This window comes from Trachinotus anak, unplaced genomic scaffold (assembly GCF_046630095.1).
Source record: "Trachinotus anak isolate AG129_WGS33_773 ecotype Australia unplaced genomic scaffold, CSIRO_AGI_Tana_v1 ptg000019l, whole genome shotgun sequence".
NCBI classification, from domain to species: Eukaryota; Metazoa; Chordata; class Actinopteri; order Carangiformes; family Carangidae; genus Trachinotus; species Trachinotus anak.
In genome coordinates this window covers 4,131,829-4,154,548 of record NW_027273870.1, presented here as the reverse complement: position 1 = coordinate 4,154,548, position 22,720 = coordinate 4,131,829, and the positions used below count along the sequence as shown (strand labels likewise).

The following is a 22,720-nucleotide window of genomic DNA, read 5'->3' as shown; positions in this document are numbered from 1 at the left end:
TCTAAATCAATAAAAACCATTGAGCTGCATTGAGACTTTAGAGTGCTGGTGTCAGTTTCTTTCCCAGAGTGCTGCCTTTACAGAGCCTGGAGAAGATCAATACCCAAACACACACATGTGCAGATACACACACACACACACACACACACACACACACACACACACTACAGTGTGTTACTATGACTTTGGCTGCAAAGACTCAGTTGTAAAGGATTAGCTTTGCTATGCCTTAGAGCTTGGATAAACACACAGAAGCTACATGTGGCACTTTAATCTTGAAGGTAGTCGACACAAAGGTAGTTGATACCTTTGCACTCAAGCATACGCACATTAACCCACTGTGCACTTGACTGTCGGAAAACTACAATTTTCACACCGTAGTTTTGTCGAGGCTTTCAGCGCCCTCACAATTCAAGGCCTGTTTTAGAGTTTAGAGCAGGGCTGTTGATAAAGTTAGAAGGATGAAATGGAAGGAGACAAGGAATGTGGGTTATGTGAGGCATGCTAAACTCAGTGACCTTCAAAGTGCTCTCGGTCTCTTCCTCCCCCTCGCCGTCTCCACGCCGTTTGCCACTTTGCCTTTGCTATCTCCTTTATCTCTGTGTCTCTGACTCATTAGCATTTTGTCTCTCATGCGGGACACATGCTGGAGTAAGAGTGAAAATGGCAAAAAAAAAAAAAAAAAGCACCTAGTTCCCCCCCACCCCTACATCTCAATCAGTGGGCTATGCTTGATAGATTCCGTGTGAGATTTTGCATTGGCGTAAGTTTTGATATCCGCCTGATAGATCTCTCTCACATCGGACATTTTGACATGTCACAGTTGGAAAAGTGCAGGTGTAAATAATGAAATGAATGATGGCTGAATTCCATTTAGCTGCTTCATTTTAAATGTCCTGGTATTGTTCATGCTGGTTCACTCTCACACTGTTATGACTAGCAGAGACATTTAAATTAAACAGAGACATTATGACCAAGGCCTAGCCTCCAAGACAAACATTACAAGAAGCAAAATAAGTTGTTTTTTTTAACTTCTTATGTAATAAAAATAATAATTTACTGTGCTTGTAGTTTAAGATAATTTGGGGGTTTTCCCGGCCAGTTCAGTACAGTCAGATCTTTCTTGAGGGAAATTGCATCTGAAGCTCCTGCTGCATTGGCTTCAGTGTTCGGACATGGTGATAACTGCTTGGGTGATATTTAGCTGCACCGCATGATAAGCTGGACACATTTTCTATCGATCGTTCTAATGGTACACAGTTAAAACCTGGGATGGGAGTCTGTCTAGGAAAGCAAGAGCTGTTCAGCCAGATCCTCAGGTCCTACACTCTACACTCCTTTCTGCTGATTCTTATCTAATCTGTGAGCCGAACATCGTTCTTCCAAAAGATACTCAGTTCGGTAGAGACCTGGTGACTGCGAAGGGCACGGCATTTAATTCACATTATTCTCACTCTGTAAAACCATTCACCCCTTGTGCCCTGCATTCCTTAATGTTTTCTCCAACTATTTATTGTTTTTTTTTCCTTTTTTTCTTTCTCTTCTTTTTTTTCTTTTGTCATCCATCTGTATACAATCCAGCCAACAAACATCTGGTTCAGAGATTCTTTGTAAGGAGATAGTAGTTCAGGATTTTCATGGGAAAGAATGGTGAGCATAAAAAAAAAAAGAAATTACACTCTCACTATCCTATGATTATTTTTTGTGTGTTTTCATGTCTTTTTACATCTTTCTGTTCTGCCCGTGAGCAGACTCACCTTCCGTCTCTGACAGGGGCCTGCTCTATGTAGGTTTCTGTGTGACAGTCGGTGAGAGATTGAGGATCAAGAACAAAACAGACAGAGGCAGACATCATTAGCCAATTCACAGCCATATGCTTCACTTGCTGTACAGAAGGCCCCTGTTAACATCCATTAAATTCTGATGGAGGAGTCATCTCCTGCCTAAGAGCTAATGGACAGCAGAGGATAGCAGTGAACCTTTGCATGAATGTGTGTGTGTGTGTGTGTGTGTGTGTGTGTGTGTGTGAGAGCGAGAGAGAGAGAGAGAGAGAGAGAGTGTGTGTGTGTGTGTGTGTAGCTCGAGATCTCATAAATGGCCTTTGTCACTTGTTTGGCAATGGACTCAACCCCTAAGTTAGGACTGTTGCTGTCCTGAAGGCTTAGGACATCTGCCAAGACTACATTGTCCCAGGGCCTGGAACAAAACACACAGAGCCTCCAGACTCCCAAGATAGGTTCATTGTTACTTACGCATTCATAACTAATTTTATTTATGCAAACAAGGAAGCAGGACAAAAAGCTGTAGTGAAACTCAGCCACGGTCATTGGTCCCACAGTGACCAGCCTCTGGCGTATTGTTGTATGCCTGCAGCTGGAGGCAGATTAACCCTGGGTTACACCAAATCTTAGAAACTGACTTTAGTTCTGCCAATAATGTGATCAGTTTGAGATTTTTAAGACAAGTTCTTATTCAACTTTATTACATCTTTGTGTTTCCTTAGGCTATACAGCATTTACTGGCATTCAAATCCAGGGGTGGTGGTAGCAGTAGCAGTAGTAGTAGTAGTAGTAGTAGTAATACAGCTGCTGTGCTTCATGTCCTGTGTGTATACAGGTTTATTTAAGGTGTTAGTCTACTAGCATATTAGATTTGTTTTACGCTGAGTAAAAAGTGGGAGAAGTGGAGGAAGTAGAAGAAAAGGAGTAACATATTCAGAGAAGAGGGATGAAAGAAATGGAAGGATGATTTAAACTGTAAATGCATCCAGTGAAAGGAGAGACAGACATCAGGGGGAGTGTGTGTGTCTGTGTGTGGGTGTGGGTTTGACTCACTTACATATACCATAGGACATAGACCTCCATACGAACACACCCACTCAGCATCAGACTGACGCACATGAGTTGGGAGCTCATCAGTCACACTTACACAGGCTGACTGACACAACGTCAGAAATATTTTCCTCTTTCTGTTTAATATAAAAATTGACATCATGCATCAAAGAGTTCAAAGGTGAAATGCTCTTGTGCCAGAAAGGGGCAGGATGAACTTCTTTAAAGGATAATGCGGTATATTAACAAACCAGTTTCACCCAGCCCCTTGGGATCATTCACTCCAGAAAACATCTCTTAATTTGATCAAATGGAAGCTTCTTTGTCCACAGTTAGTTACTTGCAAATTTCTTCTATACTACAAGTAAAACACTATATATTGAGACAATACAAAAGTTTGAAACATTTGATATTTTGAAATGAACTGCAGTGATAATCCAGTCAGAATACGCCAAAATTCTTCAGAAATTCATAGACAACACTGAACCTCCTGGAGTTCTTAGTTACCTAGTGAAGTAGGATTGAGTGATTGTAGGTTTGTTGCGAAATCAGTGCAGTATTGAAAATTGGCTTCAACTCATGCCCATGGAGAAGGGATACCAAATGAGGAGTTCCTTTTCTGAGTAAATAGTTTCCACAATTATAAAGTGTAGGATGGGGCCGGGAGCCCATAAAGACAATGTATGGCCTCCAGTTGCTCCTCCAGTCATCACCGTGCTAACATGGTTAACATCTTTAGCTGTTTGAACAAAGAGGCCAGCTAGCCAGGTTTCTGTGTGCTTGGTCAGGCTGATAGCGGCTGGATATGGGCCACCACTCTAATCCACTGTTTGTGTATTTCCTTGTTGGCCCTGCAACAGTGTGAACATGGCCTGAGCTCAGGGCTGATTTGCAAACATTGTTGGTGAAACACCCAGTATTGCATTACCACCTGCTTGTGCATGAAGAAGGGTGGTTGATGAGGGAATGTCTGCAACTACCCTCTATTTATTTATTTATTTATTTTTTTACAAAATAGCAAAACTCATTAATGCTCATCACTCAGAAGTTATGATCGCAGGTCCGCTTTAAACTGATCAGCAACCAAAAAACATTGATTTAGATCATATAAAACAGAAAGAAACACAAGGTAATTTTAGCACTTGAAGCTATAACCAGCACGCGTTTGGTATTTTTATTATTTTACAATTGATTAGCAAAATTATAGATTGTAGACTGACTTAATGTTTCAGCACCAGATCAGAGTACGCAGATGTAACATGCAGCAATCTTCACATTAGAGGATTAGTTGCTCATAAACAGTTTGCTTATTACTTTGTGGTGGCCAAGCCTCCTGTGCCAACTCCTGTGTTGTTGAAAGGATTTCATTCTCAGTGTAACCATCGAGACTAATGAATTTTAGGAACGTCTCGTTATCAATTGCCACTATTTTAATCACTGTAGATGACAACAAAATACAGGAGTACTGAAATGCGACCTCTCCTGTGCCACTGATGACTTTCACTTTTGTTTTTCCTGTCACTTTTAAGCCTAACCAAGAAAACTGAAGTATTAAACAGAGGGAATTTTCTATTCTTGCTCCCCTTAGGACTGAGGACCTACCTGATCTCAGGGAGGAAGGTGGAGCATGACTTCCAGTGTGGCTGTTCTCAGGTGGGACTGCCAGGTGGGGACTTTGTGGGAGTCGGCCTGCCACCCTGTCCTCAACCCCACACACCAGACCTGATCCCTGGAGGAGCGCAGGCCGCCGAGCCCCTGCTGCCCCACCAACCCTCAGACAGGATCGGGGTAAGTGAGGTTAAAAAAACTCTGACGATGATTGTTGCCTCTGTGTAACTAACAACTCAAACTAACATTCGCTCTGTTTGTGCATCTTATGATGAATAAATTACATAAATAAATGATATAAGTAATTTGTTGCTGTAACAGCTGTGCAGCTGCTCTGATTCTTATTTATTCACCTAGTTGTGGATGAAAGGACACTGAGCTCTGACATTGTGAAAGTGTTTTTTAAATATCGGGTGGTGTGTGACCTTTTTCGTTACTCCCTAATGTGGCTCATGCTCCCAGTTATTCTGACTCCATATCTGCTCATATTCATTTCTGAGTGAGGGAAGTTATTGGGAAAGGTAAAGATGTCAGAGACTACACCCTTTGACTGAGTCTGACTAAACTGTCAGTCATGTATAAAGTGATGATGTTACACTTCATGCTCCTTCTGTATGATGTGTTTTTATTTGTCAACCACTCCCCCCACTGTCGTTTTCTCCCTCTAGCCTCCCTGTGTGTCCCGTAGTGTGGCCTTGTCTGTGGCAGCAGAGCAGGGTGATGATGTGGCTGTGTTGAATGGCTGCCAGGACGAGCACAAAACTAGTAGTGCAAAGGTACAGACGGGTGTTTGTCATTTAAGCTACTCAACAATCGTCCCCGCTGTCACTTCCCTGTCGTGTCCTTTTCCTTTGCTCCTCTTCCCCGCCCTCTCCTCCATCTTCCGAATCTTGTTCCCCGTACCCTCTTCGTTTTCTTCACCTTCTCCTCCTCCTCCTCCTCCTCCAGTTCATCCCGGGTCACAGCCCCAGGGCGGCCAACGGCCTCCTGAGTCCTCCAATGGATGACCCAGTGCGGGCCAGCCAGAGCTCCCTGTGTGACATGCTCCAGGAGAAAGAGAAGAAGACCAGCACCAGCACAGGGACCGGCACCAGTCTAGGCATGACAGGTGGTACGGGGACAGCGGGTCCAGGTATGGACCATTCCGCCCTGATCCAGCTGCGTGCCAAGAACTTCAGAGAAAAGAGCGACGCCCACTTTGTGGATGTTATCAGGGAAGACAGGTGAGCAGAGACGTTAAAGGTTGAATTTATGGCAGATAATGCCACTCAAGGGTGTTAATGTATGATTAGAGTGATAGAGTGAGTAGAGGTGAAGGTATCTATTAGGTAAACATCATTTATCTGAATAATATAAACCTTTCTACTAAGGGTGTGTATCTATCCGCTGAACCATTTTTCAAAACCGCCAGCTTATCCCAGCATGCACTGGGTGATGGTTTGCCAGTCTCTCACAGGGATAATACACATCATTAAACAGATTAAAGATCCATTCTTACATCCTACATGTCTTTGGAGTGTGGCAGGAAACACGCACGAAGGCCTCAGGGTCCAGTCTGTAAAATCGTACCACTCTACTCAAAGACATCTTATAATCTTATTCATACTCTGGAAATCTTGGTGTGTTTTGTTAGCAAAGGTGTATTTTTTTCACTACTATTTAATTTCCACATATGACCTTATATCTGCTCTTGTTTTTTCCCCTCTGGTTCACAGTCTGATGAAGGATTACTTTTTCAAGCCACCCATCAACAAGATCAGCCTCAATTTCCTAGAGAGACCTCTGGAAAAGGCCTATCGCAGCAGCTACAAGGAGGAGGTACTCACACACACACACACACACACACACACAGACTGCCATCCTCAGCGCTAACCTTAAATCAGTTTCCCACCAAACAGAGGCCTGGTGAGATATTCTGACCTCAGAGACTTTTCCTCATTTTCATATCCCTGTGATGATATTTGTTATAAATACACTGACGGAAAACAGAAGCACAAACGGATCACACATCTAGGGGTCTTGGTCAGTGTTTTTTTGTCTATGTGTGTTTGTCTTTGTGTGCATATTTGTGAGTGAAGGGGGAGGGATTGTTGTAATTTGTTCCCTGTATCCCAGATTTTATGCCACATTAGTGCCACTCTCTCACACACCCAGGACCAGTTCCAGTTGGCCTGCACTGACCTCACAGTCTTGCGGCCCCCTGCTGTTAAACCACTGTTACTACAGAGAAAAAAAAAATCTTTCCGGTGCCTGTGGTTCATTTGGCTTTTAGCATCTCTCAACAACAAGGCAAATCAAAGAACTGTGCGTTACAAAGGATATAAAAAGGCAGATAGAAAGGCAATCGATAGAAATAAGATAAAATGGAATGAAACAGAATAATAAACTAAAATGCAGTTATAGTACAGTGAGTGATATAGATAAACAGCCTTTTAGATGAAAAGTTAAGTCCCAGCCGTTACCTTTTAATGGATTGATGTTGTTCTCTATCTTTGATTTTAACTATCTATTAATGAGGCTTGTCAGTAAACCTGGAGCTTTGGTGAATATTACAGCCACAGAATGATAAGGAAAAATAAGAAAGCAACATAATCTAATATAACATCATCAAACAGAGGCAGGAACACGTGGAATTTGGATGATACAGGAAGAATGATGTCTGACTTTTTGGTGTGAAACCCATCATGTTGGAAGGTTTTTGAATGAAATTGTTTGTTCTGTCCATCTAAACACTGTAATCGTCTCTAAACAGCCATGTAAATACTGGTAAAATATGAATATAGAAGCAGTGTAAGGTGTAAGCATAATTTCTGGGAAATTTGCATCTCCTCATTTTCCCATCCGTCTTCCCCTGCAGGTGAAAAACAAGGCTCAAGTGCAGACATTTGCGAGCTCCACCTTCAGCTCCTTCCTGGATGTTCTCCTCAGCTGTTTTGTCTTCCTGGCCCTGACCCTGGCCTGCTTCCTTCCACCTCTCGTGAGCCCAGTCACGGTGGGCCCTCCTGCCCCCGCCGCCCTGGCCCTGGCTCCCCTGGCTGGTCTGTTGGAGCTGGCCTCTCTGGTGCTGTCCATACGGTGAGGAGGCTCAGGCACATGTCGTGGAGATGGACTTTGTGCTTGTGGTTGTGGCTATCCTGTGTGGGAGTGTGCACACATCTTTCACAAAAGTTTCAACCAATATGTGTTTTTAAGGCCAAAAAAACACATATTCATATCACATATCTATTGCCTCAGGCTTTGACCGTTTTATGAAACAAAATGACCGTGGGTTCAATGTTTTCCACAGATTGATGTTTTTTCCTGGTGGGATGGAAATCCTCTGTCATTCAGGTTGTTGTTGTCAGTGCTGTGCCATCGGGGCCCAAGCAAGTGTTTGTATCGCATCAGCTGCTGCAGTGTTTGGTGGGAATAAAAGCCTGTATCTCTTGGGCCTCAGTGGCACAGTATGGAAAACCACTGATAGATCCCTTTAGCACCACAACTCCCCACTGAAACCAAAGCTAATTATTTTATGTGTTGGTTGGCTCCCACACCACAACGGATTAACTTCCCTGGTCGGACACAACTGGCTCATATTCAGCTTTTTGTGAAAGACCAGTATTGATTCAGACACTGGTATAATGACATACTGGTACCAGGTACAGTCCCAAACCTGCAAAAACAATTTCTAGTTGATTTTTCCAATATTCGAGCGCATTAGATGGTTTTTATTTATTCTGTGGTGTGTTTTCATGGGTGTGGATGTGTCTCAGTGGAGACTATTAAAAATGAATCAATTTCCACTTATTGCCACTCCTAAATGGGCAATAAATCTCCATCCTCTAGCTGGGAATTTGACATCATAGTTGTGTTTTAATAATGTGTCTCAATTAAGTCTGATGAGTGCTGCAGTTTTTCCCCTTACTGAGTGGGAAGAGGACTGAGGGTGTAGTGAGAGTTACAGGGAGAGAGAAAATATCTTTTTGCTCTGCTTGCTGTGTCATTTTGTTTTTGTACAGTACACTCATTCAGACAAGTTAAAAAATGAACCGATACTGGTTTGGAGTTGTGTTGCTGGAAACTCATCCTCATCGTCTCCTCTCCTCTCCTCTCCTCTCCTCCTGCAGTATGGCCTTCTATTTGGAGGAGGTGATGAACTGTACTCACTCCCTGCTGCTGGTGGTCTCTGGATGGATTCCCCGCCATGTAATTGGGGCTGTGTTGGTTTCCCTCCCTGCCATCTCTGTCTTATCCCACCTCACCTGCAGCGTCCACCTACCCCTCCAGGTAAACATCAGCATTGGAAAACATCGTGTCCATCACTGTTTTAAGAATCCTGCTCTGGACAAAAGCGTTTTGTATCTCTTTATTCAGCTTGGTTGATGTCTTATGTGGTCCTAAAACAATTAGTTGAATAATTGGAAAGTCAATTAAGAGGATAAGCAATAATTACAGTAATACCTTTAATTTTAAGTAAAATGCTGGGCCAAAATGTGCATCAGCCACATCTTAACTCAAACTAGTGCCTCAGTAGATGATAATGGGATTTGCAGCACATGGTTATATTAGGAGCATCAGTAATACTTTAGTTTATGGGTTTGTAAATTCCAATTTATTTACAAATAATCCTATGAGATTTCCTGGAAAAAAATCTCATCCTTTACTACTAATTCCAGGTAAAATAGAGAGGGATCAGTTGGTTCAATTCCAGTTACTCCTAAATGCTAAGGTATGAGAGTTTTATTCAGAGGATAAAAATGCTAAATGTGAAATGTGTCAATAAACAAATATTTTTGCTTATTTTTTTGTCTATCAGCACATGAAAAAAAATCTTTCCACACTTTGACATATTTTATATCTCAATTTTAAAAGTAAAAGTGTAACTGTCCCTACACTTGCTGCTGCACTACATGCTGCAAGACACTGCTTCTTACTACTATTTTAATGAAATGAATGACATTGCTGGTGTCAGCATTACTGCTCTCACAGTTGTGCTACCTCTGCTGTCACAGGGGCTACTGCTAATTGTAGCAGTGGTAGTACTTGTGATATTCAAGCTATCATAGTTTGCCCTCACTGATATCTCGAAGCTTAAGTAAGCAGAGAGGAGTCAGGTGGTTTGAAATGTTGCCCATAGTGGTCTGAAGCCAGAGATCCTCGGAGACCAGCGGAGCCGTTAGCTGGCATTAGCACTGGTAGGAGCTGTAGAGGGAAAACAGCTAGGAGGCTTCAGGAGGTTTTGACTGTGGACCTTGGCACCAGAAATGTTGACATTTCTTCTGCCCTGAGTCCTACATGTGAGAAGATTGAGAGCAGCCATACTTTGCAACGTCTTTGTGCTGTGTCGAGTCAAGGCCACATCCAGCTCTGTATAAGTTTGACTCTCACCTTCCAGCTCTGAGCCAGCGGCTGCTTGCAATATGTGTGGTGTTTTGATAACTTGTTTTTCAAGGATTTTCAACACCCCATTTCTCTCCCCATTTCTCTCCCACCCTGCTCTTGTCTATCCTCCACTCTCTCCATCTCTTTGGGGCTTACAGATCAAAGCAGCAGTCTCATGGAGAGTTGTTAATTAGACATGCAGTTTTCTGGACTTTAATGCCTTTGAAGATATTAAGACCCAATAAGAGTGCTGGGGGGGGGGGGCATGACTAGGAGAGAGGGAGGACATGTGTAGCAATGAGAGGGAAAAAGATTTTATCCTGTCAATGTAATCTTAAACAACCTGTGAATGTCCCTAAATTACTACTGCTGTCTCCATGTTTGTTTGCATGAATCGATCCATGCACGTGGCAAATTAGCATGATTCACATCAAATCCTCTACTGACCCTGAAGGATCTTTCCCATGGTTTGACTTATGAATGCATTTTTTTTTTTAAATGCAATATGCTCAGGGTTTGGTTTATATTGCATTTGACATTTAGACTTTGGATACCCGTTGAATTGCATGAGAAGACTGGCACTGCAAAAGTAATGAGTCATATCTCCAACTAATTAGATATATTTGTCTTTGTCTTACTTGTAACCAGTGTTTTTATCTGTAATAAAATAAAAATAAAGTTAGTAAAAAAGCAAAAACAAAACAACTAAAATAAAACATGTTTGACACTAGTATTATGTTATCCTGAGTTGTCTATTCTATGTTACTGAACGATAAGTGACCAAGGTTAAAATCATTCAGGTCAAGATATGACATCAGGACCATGAAGGTCTCTGACAGTAAACACAGAGGTTCAGAGATTTCACTTTCAGTTTATTGGGTGATTGTTGACTTTTATTTTGATAGGACTGCTTTTTCTCATACATCTGGTTAATCTCATGTCTGAATATTTAGTTATCGTTACCTTGATAACTCAATATTAACTCTTAATATTGTTTTAAATAGTCAGTGACCTGAGTAGCTGCTGTTTGACTTTTATATGTATCATTTTATATACACAAACAGTAAAACCCCAGTTTCATGTTTTGCTTTTTATAGTTCATGATCAAAGTTGTGAGTGAGACTCGAAGAGCACACATGAAACTTTCAGTCTTCATTAGAAGAGTCATCCTTTCACTAATCTTTAATCCTAATAAAAAATGCCTGATAATGAAAAAAAAATACAAAAACAAAAACTGAAACAAAGAAAGTGAAACTAAAACTGGTCTTAAAAAAATGAAAACTGAAACTCTGAACAATCTGAACTAACTAAAATGAAACAAGGACCGAAAACCTAACCTCAACCTTAAACCTTTAAAAATTAAACGTACAGATTTTAGCACCACTAGTTAGTTTGCAGTGTAATAAAGGGGAATGTTATATGAATAGACAGATAAAAGTCAAATGAAGTTGTCTGTAAGCTTTTTAAAAAAAAAATATTTAGTGACAAAGGCTATTGTACGAAAGGGTACAAAAGTTGTTTGCTCAAAACAAGTGAAAGAAGAAATTTGATTTATGTTGCATGATAAGATAACCAAAATTTTTTTTAGACCAAACAGGCAAACAAACACATGTTAACACATGTTGTTTTTAATTAATTTAATGATTTTTTTTAAAAGTTACATTAGCCCACACTGACTGAAGCCTGTTTATTTTTCCCTGTGTTTCTTTACTAAGTCACTTTAACACCCAGCTTTTTTTTTCCTCAAGGTGACCATGTTCCTGTGCTGTGCCACTATTCTGGCCATCATCCAGTATTGTAACTTCTGTCAGCTGAGTTTTTGGATGCGTTCAGTCCTGGCCACTGCCACAGGGGTCGCTCTGCTGCTGCTGCTGTACAGCCCTTTACACAGGTACAGGTGAACAGTTCTTATTTGCACATGTACACAAATACCAAATGCAAACCAAACATTGACAGATATACATGCAGGAGCTCACGTACTCCTGTCTGTATCCATGGTATGTACCTAGTGTGGGATCTAACATTACCTGCAGTTAAAATACTTGTAATTCAGTCTGAGCTCTATTATGTTCATGCACATGAAATACATAATGATCATTGTGCAGTTATACAAAATGCTCTGCTATCTAAGGAACCAAAAGCAGTGCTTTAAAGTGAACACAAAGTGAAAACACAACTTTACAGCTTTGTTTTTGACATGTAGATTTTACACATACATGTTACTGTGTATAATCCTCATCCACCTCTGTCTTTGAAAGCCAAAGGTTTGGCCTTCAAATATTACTTCCTGAATAAATTTTTACGTGAATTCATTGTTCATAAACATTGTAACTTACTCAGTTGCTTTGGTGCTACATACCTCCATCTACCTCCGCCAGTAAGGGTGATTTAATATGTATTTAAAATGTGTATTAGTACGTGCATTCATGTGTGTGTATTGTGTATACGTGTGTGTCTGTGTGTATATATGTGACCGGTGCTCTCTCCTGACTGACATCACTCTTGTCGCTTTCAGCTCCAGTAATAACAGCTTGCCAGTTCATGGGTGAGTGTCTCCGTGGTAACAGCGGGGTTTGATGGATGAGTGACATTTGAAGGGTCAACATGAGCAATGTCTCTCTTTTATATTTTTCATTACTCCAGCTCTTTCTGGCTTTGCTGCTCTTTGTTCCTCTATCCTTCTCTCTCTCCTCCTCCGTCTCTCCTGTGTGCACCAGTAGTAATGGCTGCTAAATGTCACTAGTGGTGAAAATGACTCATGCAGCCTGTGCTGGCTTGAATTTTGTATTAGAGAACTAACTACACAACTGAGGAGGAGAAAGACACTGGTAAAAACTGTTTCTTCATCACTCAGCATTTTGGATTTAGCCGCGTCAAAGAAATTAAAAAAAACAAATTCAGCCAATTTTTTCCCCCATTCAGTGACGGATCACTGAGGCCACAGCCTTAGTGCTGAGAGTTTATGATGCAGTTTGCAAAGTTTCAGTCAGAAGAAATTCAGCATTTATTAGTTTGTAAACCAGAGGTTTCCAACAAATGAAACAATATATCTCAGGGCTTCATGTGCATCATCCACTATATTGTACTCCTTGTTGCTTTGTTGTTTTTTGCTGTTGTTTTTTTCTGGATGGAAATCTTGCTATCAAACTTCTTTAAGGCTAGAGCAGAAAATTTCCATCATGATGGCATGACGTCTAGATTTAGCTCACGTCACCTCATGCTTAACTGGAAATATCTGTATCTCCTAGCTTTCCTTCTCTTGTCACTTCCTTAATCATAATTTTATTTATTCCCACATCCCTCACATTCCAGTTTCATTCCCCCTGTTTTCTCTCTCTCTCTCTCTCTCTCTCTCTCAGACTGAACATCTCCACACTAAGTGATGGTGGTTCGGAGTCGGGCCCTGACCCTCCCCCACGGCCTCTTGACCTTTTGGTCCCAGAGGCTGTGCTGGCCTTCTTCCTTCTTCTTCTCCTCGTCTGGTTCCTCAACCGTGAGTTCGAGGTCAGCTACCGTCTCCATTACCATGGCAACGTGGAGGCCGACAAACATCGCTTCAAGATCCAGACGATGCGAGACCAGGCTGAGTGGTTACTGGGCAACATCATCCCCATCCACGTTGCTGACCAGCTCAAGGTTTTCATTGTTGTTTAATCAAAAATCTAAGACTTATAATAGTTACGAAGGTTATCAGAACAATACGTCATAGTATTATATATATACAATAAACAACACGACATTTTTAATGATATCCAAAAATACAGTCTTAATGAAGGAGGAGAACGATTCTTAATTTTAATCACTGTATCATCGCTCATTATTAGCTCGTCTTTGTTTCCTCAGGTGACCCAGAGCTACTCCAAGAACCACGACAGCGTGGGCGTGATCTTTGCCAGTATTGTAAACTTCAGTGAGTTCTATGAAGAGAGCTACGAGGGCGGGAAAGAGTGCTACCGTGTCCTCAACGAGCTGATCGGAGACTTTGACGAGCTCCTTCGCAAAGACGAATTCAAAAGTGTAGAAAAAATCAAGACAATCGGGGCCACCTACATGGCAGCGTCGGGACTGAACGTCCGACAGATGGCTGAGAATGACGATGACTCTCCGCACGCTCACCTAAGGGCTCTCTTCAACTTTGCTCTGGAGATGATGGGTGTCCTGGACGATTTCAACAAGAACATGCTAGGTTTTGGTTTCAAGCTCCGTATTGGATTCAACCATGGGCCCCTGACGGCGGGGGTGATCGGCACTACTAAGCTTCTCTATGACATTTGGGGAGACACGGTCAACATTGCCAGCCGCATGGACTCCACTGGTGTGGAGTGTCGGGTTCAGGTGAGCGAGGAGAGCCACGCTGTGCTCAGCGCCATGGGTTTAGAGTTTGACTACAGAGGTACAGTGAATGTTAAGGGCAAAGGTCAAATGAGGACCTTTCTGTACCCCAAAAGTGGGGAGAGTGTATGTCAAGATCGCACAGAGCAGGCGATCAGAGTCGGACCCTCGTCCGTGGCGTTACCAGCCAATAAGACTTCAGGATCTGTTGCCCAGGTAGCAGCTCTTCCTTCTTCTTCTACTCTCCCTTCCCTCTCTTTTTCCACACTCCCTCCTCAACCCCAAAGTGCTGTAAGGCCTTCAGGAGCAGGGCCTGAGCCTATTCCAGCTAAGTCCACAGAGGTGAGAGAGGAAGGATATAGGGACGCTCCACACCTCCACGGGCAGTCCCCTGCCACAGACATTCGCACACCTCCCTGCTCTGAACTAGGCCCAGGACCTAGTGCAGTACAGGTGGCCTCCCAGGTGCAGCCTGCTCCTCTCGCACTTCAAGAGGAGGAGGATGAAGAGGCGGAGGCCAATGAGCTAACACAACTCAATGAGGAGTTTTATGCTCGTCTCTGATCCACCCTCTCCCCTTCCCCTGTCTTCTGTCCCCCTGCTGCCCCCGGCTGTGGCCTCTTCAGGACTGTTTGCAGGTGTGGGCAGGATGTCCCTTCCATTAGGCATGTCTTCGGCGTGGATGAAGAAGAGGGTGTTTGTCACTCCAACGCAAAGGGTGGCTACAGTGGCTGATAAAATGGCTACTAACGTCTTTCATGGGATTGTTGCCTGAGTGCTGGGGTGGGTTGGACCTGTGTTGAGCACAGCAGTTTAAATGGAGAACCGGCTGAAAGAGGGTAAGAGGGAAAAGAAGATTTGTTGGTGTTATTGTTGATGTTTTTTTCTTATTCATTTTTGTTATTAAGTGCCTTCAGGACTAGAACAGTGAACGAACAAATATGAATACTGAACAAAGTTTTATCAATCTTAGACTACGGAACATGCTGTGGTTTCTTACTCCATGCTCTTATTTTCAATGCAAGTATTTCTTTAAAAAACATTATTGTTGTGCCATATCATTTGTTTTAACTTGATCAAAGTCTTGACCTTACTTAAGGGAAAATCATTTTAGATTCTATAAGTGCCAGTGCAGCATGATGGGCTGAGCAGGGAATTAATGGAAGAATGAGGGAATCACATGAAGCAGTGTTAATTTATGTATTCTGCTTTGACATGAGGGCTTAATACATTATTCATTTGTGCTAGAGTCTCAGTTAAAGGGGACATGCTACAAAGCAGGCTGCATAGATTTTAGTTTGTGTAGCAGCTAAATGCACATTTTAAGCACGGGTCTTGCACAGTGTTTTCTCGACCACTTGTATTTGGTAGTTATTACCGTGTGAAAGCTTTTAAGAGTTTAAACAGAGTTCATGTCTTTCACAACAAGTACAATCAAAAGCACAAAATCAAATCAGATAAGGGAATACAGATTTGGAAGAAGAGGTGGTTTTAAAAAAGTGAGATCATACAAAAGCAGGAAGGCACTTTAAATATACTTTAAGTGATACTCTACATTTGAGTAAGAAACACTCACCCCATGTAGACCTGACAGGTGGCTGTAAAAACGTAGGTTTGTCCTAAAACGCATATGGCGACTGTGATCAACTCGAGCTGACGGTGGTTAAATTGGATTCCACAGAAACTTCTCGAACAAGTCCTGCACTAAAATCCACTTTTCTGCTGTCGTACATGTATTTCTACAAGAGCACGGCTAAATACTCTGCTCCAGTGTCAGGCGGCTTTTTCATTAAGTCAGAACCACTCTATTGGAGCTTACTTACAGGCCAAATTGAAAGCTGTTATGCTGTATAACAAAGGCAAACTAAAACCTTTTTACACCCACCGTTCGGGGTTAAGACTGACAGTAATTGTATATTTTTTATTGCCAAAAAAATACCATGGAGACCAAAACTAGTATGTGTGTAAATGCATCTCTCAATACTTTCACACTTTCCTTCCTGTCTGTGGCTCACAGCCCAAATTTTAGTATTTTTAGGGGGGGCATTATATGCCTTTTTTTTTATTATAGCAGACAATAAAGTGATGGCAGGAATTAAGTAGAGCAAGAGAGAGAAAGAGAGAGAGAGAGATGGAGAATGCAACAAAGGTCCCTGGTCGCACATGAACTGAGGATTTTGTGTTTTATGGTCAGCACCTTAACATACAAGCCAGCAGGGCAGTCAATAGTATTTGCTGGGAACTATTTTCAGTGGCGATTTGGTGCAGAAGTATTTATGGTAACAGGACAGTGTATGTGGGATTAACTTAAAATAAACTTTGTTTGTTTGTTCTATGAAGGAACATGTCACCCAGTCTAACAGTGGACAACAATGCAGCTCTAAGGCACAGAAAGATTAAAAAATATATATACTCAGACAATATATGTTTGTAGGATCAGTTCATTGTTAATAATTGATAAAAAAGCAGAATATTACCAGACTTTAAAACCTACAGTGGGGTGAGAGTTTGATACCCAAACGTTTTTGGATGGAGTAGCACTTGAAGTGGGACTGTGAGGGACAATCACTGTGTAGTTTCTTGATAAATGATAGGGCGGTCCACATTGCTGTTGGTTAACGTGTCAAAGCACAGATCATCTACAGTTTCTACAGTACTGTGTGTAAAACCTCAGACGTTTCATTCGTTGCCTTCATTTGTTAGAATAAAGAAAACAAAACATGGGTCAGTCCATCACCATAGATTTATTCAATAGTTCAGTATTGTCTGCCTTTAGCTGTGTGATTTGCTGTTGAAGGGGTGGGACTTTTCACTTTGATCCTGTCACGGCCTCTTCACTGAGGGGAGCCTCTACTGTATCAATATACTTAAATTGTGCCACTTTAATTGAGTGATCTATAGGTGCAGTGCAACCTAAACTAGCTGATTGTTTTTGTGGTGCCTAAAAGTATGACTGTATTTTTGAGTACTTTGGTTTTCTTTTTTTTATCATGCTGTTGTCATAATGAGGATAGATAATGATTGTATGTTTGACAAAATTATGGTCGTTGTGCAGGTTTTGCTGCATTTTTCTTTTGACAAATTCCATCTATTGTTTTTTTTTGTTTTTGTTTTTTTTTTCTCTTTTCTAGTTTTTTCATTCAGTCATTAACCAGCGGCCTGGCATAATGTGGTTGAATATCTGGCACCTCTGTAGTTCTCTTTGCTCTTTACTCACTTCATGCTTTGTCTTTACTCTTGAAAGCACTTGTCTCCTCCTTGTACTTTGAGTGTGTGTGTGTGTGTGTGTGTGTGTGTGTGTGTGAGAGAGAGAGAGAGAGAGAGAGAGAGAGAGAGAGAGAGAGAGAGAGAGAGAGAGATTTAACTTTTAACTTTTACTCAAAGTCAATAACAAAGAAGAGATCACTGTCATGTGATCAGGAAATCATTCAACTACATGGCCACTGTTTATCTGTCACTGCCTTATCTGTAGAGGAATTACATGCACAAAGTTGTATTCTTTGAAAGGGAGAAAAGAAAAAATGTATAATGATCCTGCAAACGCATATCGCCACCACCCCTTTTAATGACAGATTAACGTTTGGACTAGAATCTTGCCTTGAGAAGCTATGGCCACACAGACGCACAGATGGCATGAAAAAGGAGGAACCATCTCTATGTAGTCGTCTACATCTGTAGCATAGAAAGCATCTCCAAACATACACAACCAGTGCCTTTTCAATTAGGAATATGTGTGCTGTTATTGTTTGTATCAAATAATGGTGATAAACCTAGTAGCGTAAATACCCTGAAAATCCAAAGAAGAAAAAAAAATGACGGGAGATCAACTTTGTTGGCCAAAATCTTTTAGACTATTTTCTAACGAGCACATCTCTCCTTGTACTCTTGTAATTAATATCGTCAACATGCTCACGTTTGTCAAACCTAATAAACCATAGCACACAGAGTTATGAGACTATCAGGTATCAATTATGAAGAAAGGTTCTTTTCACTGCAGGTCACTGTAGTTATCCATATCCGAAACTATCCAAAGTAAATTTGAGGTGTGGGACTCCACAGGTTGATGGGCACACCACCTCTCCCATAGCGCACATCTGTACACACGTATAAATAAAGTATTAAAGTGAACACTGCTGGCTCTGTGATCTGTGGTACAGTCGGGGGAGAAGTGAGCGTGATCTTGTTTGCATGGGAAAGAGTGAATGATTTTCTTCTTTGCTGGACACACTACAATTTAAGTTTGGTTCTGCACCATACTCTCCTCCTTTTATTTCATTCCTGTATCATTCTCTCTACAGTTACGTTGAACATTAAGCATGTACTGCCAACGCGCAGGATTCTTCAAAATCACCAAGCTTGGCTCACTCACATAGTTATTTGGATTTCGTTCCTCTCTTAACAGTGTTTTGACAGCTGATGTGTGTATGACAAGGTTTCTTTTAGTTCTGGCAGAGGGAAAGAAGCGCCCCCCCCCCCCCGAAGTCAAGCACTCCAATCAAAAAAATGCAATCAAGAAAAGATGCAGAGGGGAAGTTTAAGGCATTCGGTCATCCCGTTTTGTCGAAGAAGTGTGATTCTGCTCAGTGACAGAAGAATAAGGGAGAGGCATAAAGGAACTGAGTGTTTTATTAGCACTTGTTAAAAGCATCACAGCAAAAAAAAAAAAAAAAAAGCATTGCCTAATCACTCATTTAAATGGTGACAACTCCACATGTTTTCATTATAAATTTTCAAGTAAATTCTACCCGTATGTGTTTTTAGTTACACTGGGACAAAAATTAGAGTTGTTTGATTTTTAAATCTTTGTGTATTTGTTTTTATGTTTATGAATGAGATGTATTATGTATGTTTTGTGCACATTACCCATGTATCATTTATCAACACATGATCGTAATCTGTACACATTTGCACAAAGCACTCAGTGTTTGTACATATGCAGTTATTTTATGTCACGTATGATTTTTTTTTTTTTTTATACATGTGCATGTGTCAGATTTTGCCAGAAAACAATGAAAAGAGACATATTATCAAATTGATTCAATGTGTGTCTATTTGAGTAAGTGTGAGTGTTACGACTTTATTATTCTTTATTTCAGTATGAGAGAAATAAATCTCAAAGGAGAAAATAGTTGAGTGCACTGTGAAGTATGAAGTGAGGACGGGTTTATGTCAAACCATTAGCCAGATAATCAGGCTGAATTTTCATTGTGTTTTGTTTTGTTTTTTGTTTTCTTTTAAATCAGAGGTGTGGAGCAATATCGAGGTCTGGAATCAGGATGTATGCACATTCCAAGTTTGACCAATGTTAGGATGGCTTACCAAAACCAACATGGTTCCAGTGCTGTCTGGAGGGTGGGGGTCTTTGATCAGCCAGCTAATGGCTGACATGAGGCTTACCCAGTGTGTATCTATAGTTTATAACACTAAGTATTCACTGCCAGAACCTGTATATAAGTGAGTAATTAGCTTTGCACATCTGCAGGGATTCACTTGTAGCAGCAGAGTAAAAGAAAGATGTGTTTATCCATCTAAAAATAACACTGATCAGTAAAATGTGATCCAAAAGAAAATCAGTAAACTACACGACCACCAACTCACAGTTGGCATTTTTTGTCTATTTTTGTTGTAGCAGGTAGGACTGACAAGCTCTGATGTACTCAGCTTTACATTTGTTATCATATTATTATATATAAAAAAAAAGAATTATTTATTTTTCCTTTTTAAATCAAAAAGATGTGTTACCCTTGTTTTATTATCTACTTTTTAAGTGAGCCATAGCTCTAGGCCTATTAAATGTAATCTCTAATGTAATGAGTAATTTAACAAGAATTTGACTGTTTACTACATAAAGCACAGTTTTTAGATACTTAATTTAACACGTAGTTCATAATAATATTGTTTAAACATATTTACACGTAATTTATGTTCATGCAGTAATTAATTTCTGAAAAGGTTTGAACTGACCTGGTTGTATCTCCGGCGGTGCTGTGGCGCCCCCAGCGGTGAACAGCAGCGGTGTTTTCACGTAGGGCGTGATTGCGCGGCCCCTCCCCCTCCACCGCCGATCTGGAAAAGAAAAAAAAACTTTTTTGTATCGAAGGAATCAACAGCCGCCATCTTGTCGTGGCTCGGAATTAGGATTTCGATCCAACACTGGTTTTTACGTAGAAATCGAGCATCCTTACCGCGATATGAAAGCGTCCTTTCCCCGAAAACGAAGTCTTAACATCGCCTCGGAGACATTTTGTGAGAAAAAACGGGAATTGGATCGGTGGTCGTCGGGCAGAAAGGCTCCGTATATCTGATTTCCCCTTCAGAGTGCGGCGATTCAGCCCCTGTCGCCGTTCGGGAGCAGTATTGTTTACCGTGGGCAAGCGGAGACCAGATCGTGACTTTCGAAGTGATTTGCAAAAACACGGCATTTTTATGCAATTGTGCATTTTTGTGGAGCTTCGCGCGATTTTTGCATGAAGAAATTTGACGTCACGCAAAATGGGTACTTTGAACATCTAGAAATTACGACTTTTGCCCCGGAATGCAGCAATCCTCTTGATTTTATTGGATTGTCATTTTGAAGTTCGATTTTTACATGGGGAATATTTCAGTCCGGGTTATTTAACGATAATAATGTGGGTGTTGGGTGTTGGATTATCATGGGGTGAATGGCGGTGGCGAAGCGGGGCGCTATTGCATCTCTTTTGAAAGACACTGACTCTCGCAGTAAGGAGTAGCTAACGCTAACAGTTAACTTAGCTGGTAGCAGGCAATTAGCTAGCTATTAGCCAGTTAGTTAACGTTAGCAGGCTGTCAGCTTGCTAATGTGCTAACCGGGAAGGTTCTGATTGATAGAGCAACTTCCCCGTCGTAAGGTAATCACAACTATCATCTTGAGCAACCAGCCGGACCAGATAACAACTATGGCTGAAAACCTGCTGGACGTCGGACCTCCCAACTCCAAGCGGCCGAAGCTGAATTCACCTGCCCTGTCAGCGTCAGATGGACAAGGTAAAGGCCTCGACACTGTCTGCACATGTAAACACCAATATCCCTCAGGTTTGCACTTAACGTCCCCGTCACCGGTTCTGAAATCCACTGACCACCCATGCAGCGCAGATTGAAATTAGCAGGGTCAGCTGAGTGTGTTGAGCTGTTTATTGGCGGTAGTTATTGTGATTTTACTGCTTTTGCTGCAGTGTTGTGGTTATGTTCTGTGGTGAGCAGGTAATTGCTAGGACCTACGCTGTGCACTGCAATGCCAGTATAACACAGTCCTAATAACAGTCCTGCAACTAATTCTGCCTCCACGACTTAAACCGTGATTCACTTGCAACAAAACGAGCAGGCAGCCTCCAAAATGACCACACGGATAAAGCAACGCGACTCTAAAACAGTTTCAGTCGAAAACTGAGCGTTAATGGAAGCTGGTTTTCTTGCAGTGTTGTTGCATTAAGCTGCTGAAGTTTTACCGAAGTATGCCTCACAGGCAACTGAGCATATGTGCGTGTTCGCAAGGAGCATGGCTTGCATGTGCTGGAGTTATAGTTAACAGCCCTGTGTTGGGAGTATTAACGTTAGAGATGATTATTCAGTAGAGATGTGGGTGCATAGCAACACTGTGGTGGTCTGACACATGCATAACATCAGGTAATGATGAAGACACAGTGATATGTTAGACCAGATTATCTCACATACTCAAGTATTGTAAAGTCGCCTCTAAAATTGCACCCGTTCTAAAGTCAGATGCCACTTCAGTCCATTGCGCACTGTGCATCAGACATCTGCATCTAATATAGCTAATCAAATTTCCAGGCAGGTCCTGTTAAAGTGGTTCCATTCATTAGATGAGAGATAACATTTTATTTATGTGTTCAGGTCTGCCGAGTATGTTGATCAGGCCTTAGTTGCCAGTGAGAGGAAAGAAACAAACAATGTTTGACGCTGGTGCTTCATTCATCTGTGAAGTGTAAAAACATGAATTAACAGAAACACAAACTCCGGCATCTGTATGGCCACAGCGACTCAAGGCAAGTATATGAACCCATACACTAATCTGGATGTCAATGGACTGCATTTGATTGTGCAGTAAATATTTTGCCAAAGTTCTTGCCGATTATGTTTGTGCAAGCTTCAGATGTGAAATTTCCCATTGTAGACACATGCACCAAGACAAATCCCTTTTCTGGAGTACTGTCTCTGCATGAATATGTTTGAGATGAATAAGACCATAACATGCTGTAGGCTGACTGCATGTCAAACATATTTTACGTGTTTTGTTCAATTTGAATAACCTTACAGTAACTTAACACAAATTAAATAACTAAATGAGGTTGTTAGTTGTGCAGTAAACATTACACACTTCATCACATACTTGCACACACTCTTGGAAGTGGTTGGGTTGAGGAAAAACATTTGTTCTCCTCAGGCTTGTCATTATGTGATATGATGATATGGTTCTCTGTGACAGGTGTTTCTTGGCCGCTTCACAGATGATTCTCTGATACATTACTGAGTCAAGAAGGTTGTTAAGAATTTATTTTCTCTGCGACACCAAAACATCTAACATTAGTTAGCAGACAAGTCCTGCAGCC

The 22,720-nt window shown here is 41.4% G+C and overlaps 2 protein-coding genes across 7 annotated transcripts in view; both read left to right on the top strand.

Annotated features, from left to right (window-relative positions):
- adcy9 (adenylate cyclase 9) overlaps nt 1–19,168 on the top strand; it is a 37,641-nt gene extending 18,473 nt beyond the window's left edge. The window contains exons 3-12 of one of the 4 annotated variants that reach the window (XM_071504660.1): nt 4,420–4,619; nt 5,108–5,215; nt 5,388–5,662; nt 6,155–6,257; nt 7,297–7,514; nt 8,546–8,705; nt 11,549–11,697; nt 12,316–12,345; nt 13,160–13,436; nt 13,644–19,168. In XM_071504660.1, the coding sequence (XP_071360761.1) occupies nt 4,420–4,619; nt 5,108–5,215; nt 5,388–5,662; nt 6,155–6,257; nt 7,297–7,514; nt 8,546–8,705; nt 11,549–11,697; nt 12,316–12,345; nt 13,160–13,436; nt 13,644–14,696 (2,573 nt within the window). In that variant the 3' untranslated portion in view covers nt 14,697–19,168. The remainder of the gene's footprint in view (nt 1–4,419; nt 4,620–5,107; nt 5,216–5,387; nt 5,663–6,154; nt 6,258–7,296; nt 7,515–8,545; nt 8,706–11,548; nt 11,698–12,315; nt 12,346–13,159; nt 13,437–13,643) is intronic. The other 3 variants (XM_071504661.1, XM_071504664.1, XM_071504663.1) reach the window with 3 other exon arrangements.
- Nucleotides 19,169–20,091: 923 nt separating this feature from the next.
- crebbpa (CREB binding protein a) overlaps nt 20,092–22,720 on the top strand; it is a 42,651-nt gene continuing 40,022 nt past the window's right edge. For 2 of the 3 annotated variants that reach the window (XM_071504658.1, XM_071504657.1), the window contains exon 1: nt 20,092–21,137. In XM_071504658.1, the coding sequence (XP_071360759.1) occupies nt 21,050–21,137 (88 nt within the window). In that variant the 5' untranslated portion in view covers nt 20,092–21,049. The remainder of the gene's footprint in view (nt 21,138–22,720) is intronic. The other variant, XM_071504659.1, reaches the window with a different exon arrangement.